The 3,724-nt window shown below is 35.6% G+C and overlaps 1 protein-coding gene across 1 annotated transcript; it reads left to right on the forward strand.

Annotated features, from left to right (window-relative positions):
* The first annotated feature begins 2,155 nt into the window (after nucleotides 1-2,155).
* LOC104853524 (olfactory receptor 7G2-like) lies at nucleotides 2,156-3,103 on the forward strand. Its single transcript, XM_010611488.1, has one exon. It carries the CDS (start codon nucleotides 2,156-2,158, stop codon nucleotides 3,101-3,103), a length of 948 nt encoding a protein of 315 aa, XP_010609790.1.
* The last annotated feature ends 621 nt before the right edge of the window (nucleotides 3,104-3,724 follow it).

A 3,724-nucleotide genomic window follows, 5' to 3' on the forward strand; every position in this document is an offset into this window, starting at 1 on the left:
AACTAAAAGTATACAGGCTGCCTTTGCATGATTTTTCACATCCTTGAAATGTCTTCATGAAGATTTTAACCCTGAAATTTAGAAGTATAAGTATAGAATATAAATCATTTATATAACATAAATACAGTGTATACTCAAGAAGCTCATATTGTTAAAATATTGTCATACTGTACACAAATGTAAACTATGCCATTGAACATTTTTACACATCCCAAAATTAACTGGTAGAGGAGGAATTAAATTCAAAGCCTGTGTGTCTCATTTTATGTCAAATGATCATTTCTGATGTAGCTGTTTCTGTCTTCTCCAGAAGATAAAGAGCAAGGCTCACACTGCTATTAGGATGCTTGACTATCCAACTCTGTGTTGAATACTAAGTAAGTCTCTGTCTTCTACAAAGCAAGAAATCATTTCTATTTTCATCTATTTGCATATAGCCTCTGAATTTCACCTTTCTCTCATTTATCTATTACTGTGTTTGCTTTTTATGCAATTATAGATTTCCAGACTCATTATGGGAAATATAGGATGGGAACACAATGTTATCAATGTTGATACCCAGATTATCCTAGAATTATGAGCTAAGACAGATCACTTGTGTTTTGGGCTCTATGAGCTTCAACTCTAAAAGTGAAATTTTCTAATCAATTCCCATGTCCAGCTGCATAGCTGTCTTCCACGTGCTATAATTCACTTGATGTACAGTTGATGGAGAAAGTTGAAAGCAGAGAAAAATTTGGAGATTTATTTCATAAAGAAATTATATCAAATGTTCAGAATATTAACAAGCACTAAATGACTATATGGATGCTAGTTCTCTACTAGTAGCAATTATTCAAAAGACTGAATCCAGCACTCTCACAGCTAAATCTTGCCCCATGATTTTTCCAATGTGTGTATACATTTTCCATGACATGTTCTTATGGGCCCACTGGGCTAAAGCATAAACTATCTCATCTGTACATTGACAAGTCACTGAAGTGACAGTGAAGTTAGCCCACATTAAAGACCATTGACTAAGAACAGGATCAACTCATTAAGTGGTCCACAACCTGTTAGGAATTGACTTACACAGCAAGTGATCAAATCATTTGCTCTATTTATAGCCAAGCACCATCCCTTATATCTCCACCAGAGCTCTGCCTCCTATGAAATCAGCAGTGACTTGAAAATTTTATATAAGCAAAAATTTGCACTGTGAACTGTGCATGTGAGGATCTAGGTATGAGAAAGTGTGAGGATCTAGGTGTGTGCTCCCTAAGTGAATCTAATGCCTCATGATCTCAGGTAGAACTTAGATGTTATGCTGATAATGCCAGAAAATGTATGCAAATATGGATTAAAATTAGCAGGGATGTTTAACTTCACAAAGGTCATAGTAAATCAACTGCTTAAAGGCTCACATCAAAATCCTATAAGTGAGCAGTGAATGACAGTTAACCTACATGTGGTGGCAGATTTTATGTCAGAATTCAAACCTTTAGTCAGCATGAGGTCTGCCCATGATTTAATTTTATTACTTTTAATTATGGTGACTTATAAAATTGTATGATAATACATTACAATGTACTAACAATAGAAATATGTTGTACAGTAAAGTTAATGGGTTCAATCATCCCAAGCTACCCTCTGCCCAGTCTGAGAAAAAATTATCTTCCATTAATTGGTCCTTGATGTAAAAAAAAAATATATTGGAAAGAGCTGCTTTGGAACATAGATTTAATAAGTCCATCATTATATGTCTTGTTTGTTTTAATACAAGACCTATTTACAAAGAATAATCCATGTCTTATATTTTATCAAAATCTCAGTACTTGACACAATTGTGAAAATATAGGGGTGTTTAATAAAGGAAGTAGAAATTTGAATAGGGAGAAGTGGAGGGACAAAGAGATCATAATAAGAGCTGAAAATTTACATGGTTTTACAAAGTGACTCAAGCATATGTTGCTTGAAGACACTTTTTAAAAGCTATAGAAACATTCAATTCACTCATAGTGCATCCTCAACTTAGAATCAAAGTCCTCATTCATAGATCATGTGTAACACATCCAGAATTTTTCTTTAGATCACACACAAAATTTACTGGAGGTTACCCACAAAATACTTGTTTCATTTTATTTTCACCTCACCTTTCCACAGTTGCACCAAAAATATGCAATTCAAAAATCAAACAGCAGTCTCAGATTTCCTTCTCCTGGGATTGACTGATGATCCAGAGCTTCAGCCCCTCATCTTCAGCCTCTTTCTTTCGATGTACCTGATCACCATCTTGGGAAATCTGCTCATCATATTGGCCATCAGCTCTGACTACCACCTCCACACTCCCATGTTCTTCTTTCTCTCTATTCTAGCCCTTAGTGACATCTGTTTAAGCACAACTACGATTCCAAAGATGCTGGTGAACATCCAAGCACAGGATCAGAGCATCACCTACATAGGCTGCCTCACACAGAGCACCTTTGTTGTGATTTTTGCTGGTTTAGAAAGTTGTATCCTTGCAGTGATGGCCTATGACCGCTATGCGGCCATTTGTCAGCCCCTAAGGTACCAGGTCATCTTGACCCCTGATTTCTCTGTGTTCTTGGTTCTTCTCTCCCTGGTCATTAGCACTAGTCATGCCCTGCTCCACAATCTGATGGCACTGCGGCTATCTTTCTGCACAAACATGCAAATCTCTCACTTCTTCTGTGAACTGGCTCAGATCTTCAAGCTTGCCTGCTCTGATATTTTTATAAATACTCTTCTAGTCTATTCAGCAGCAAACATATTCTTTGGTGTTCATGTTGCTGGAATTATTTTCTCTTATGCTAAAATTTTTTTCTCTGTTTTCAGAATGCCCACAGTGGCTGGAAGGTATAAAGCTTTTTCCACCTGTGGGTCTCACCTCTCTGTGGTTTCCTTATTCTATGGAACAGGTTTTGGTGTGTATTTCAGTTCCACTGTTTCTGACTCTTCAACTAAGAATGCAGTGGCTTCAGTGTTGTACATTGTAATCCCTCAAATGATTAACCCCTTTATCTACAGTTTGAGGAACAGAGAAATTAAGATAGCTCTGCATCTCCTCATTATGGGGAAGCCTTTTATATTCTTGTGTGATTAGCTTTGAGTTTGGGTTTTTAGAATGGGACAAAATGATAAGAATGCAGGTGAAACAGAAAACCTGAATGTTAAGTCACCAAGGTCTTTAAAGATGAATGTATAATATGATGCCTAAGCACATTTCAACTTCTGAATTTAGCTGCTTTTAGATTCATCTAATTCTGCAATATTTGGCAAATTATTTCCATATCTAAACTCTATTGTGTCTCTCTGCTTGAAAAAAACATAAACTAAGATTTCAATTTTATCAATTATTTTTATATTTGTTTCATAAAATGCAGTGCTGTTATTGTGAAAGATACAGGGATAGGTATAAGAGAGTCTCTGTTGATATCTGGAGATGAGCTTCTGAATGATTCTCCATGATTCCAGAGTTGGAGTCCTAGTTTGTGAATTTTAACCCATATGAAGCTAATGATTTAAACTTTCATACATATTTAATTAATTACTGACATTTTCCAGTAAATGGACCCTTTTGAAGTGACATTATTTATGTTATTACCACATTTATATTATGTTAATGTTTTCAAAAGCTTTTGAGAAACTGGAGATTTTGAACTTCATCAGAGAAAATGCCTTCAGTTCCCAGAAATAAATCTTTACACACTAATATGCTTGGTTC

Source organism: Fukomys damarensis, unplaced genomic scaffold, assembly GCF_012274545.1.
Source record: "Fukomys damarensis isolate Sample0158 unplaced genomic scaffold, DMR_v1.0_HiC HiC_scaffold_34013, whole genome shotgun sequence".
Taxonomy (NCBI): Eukaryota; Metazoa; Chordata; class Mammalia; order Rodentia; family Bathyergidae; genus Fukomys; species Fukomys damarensis.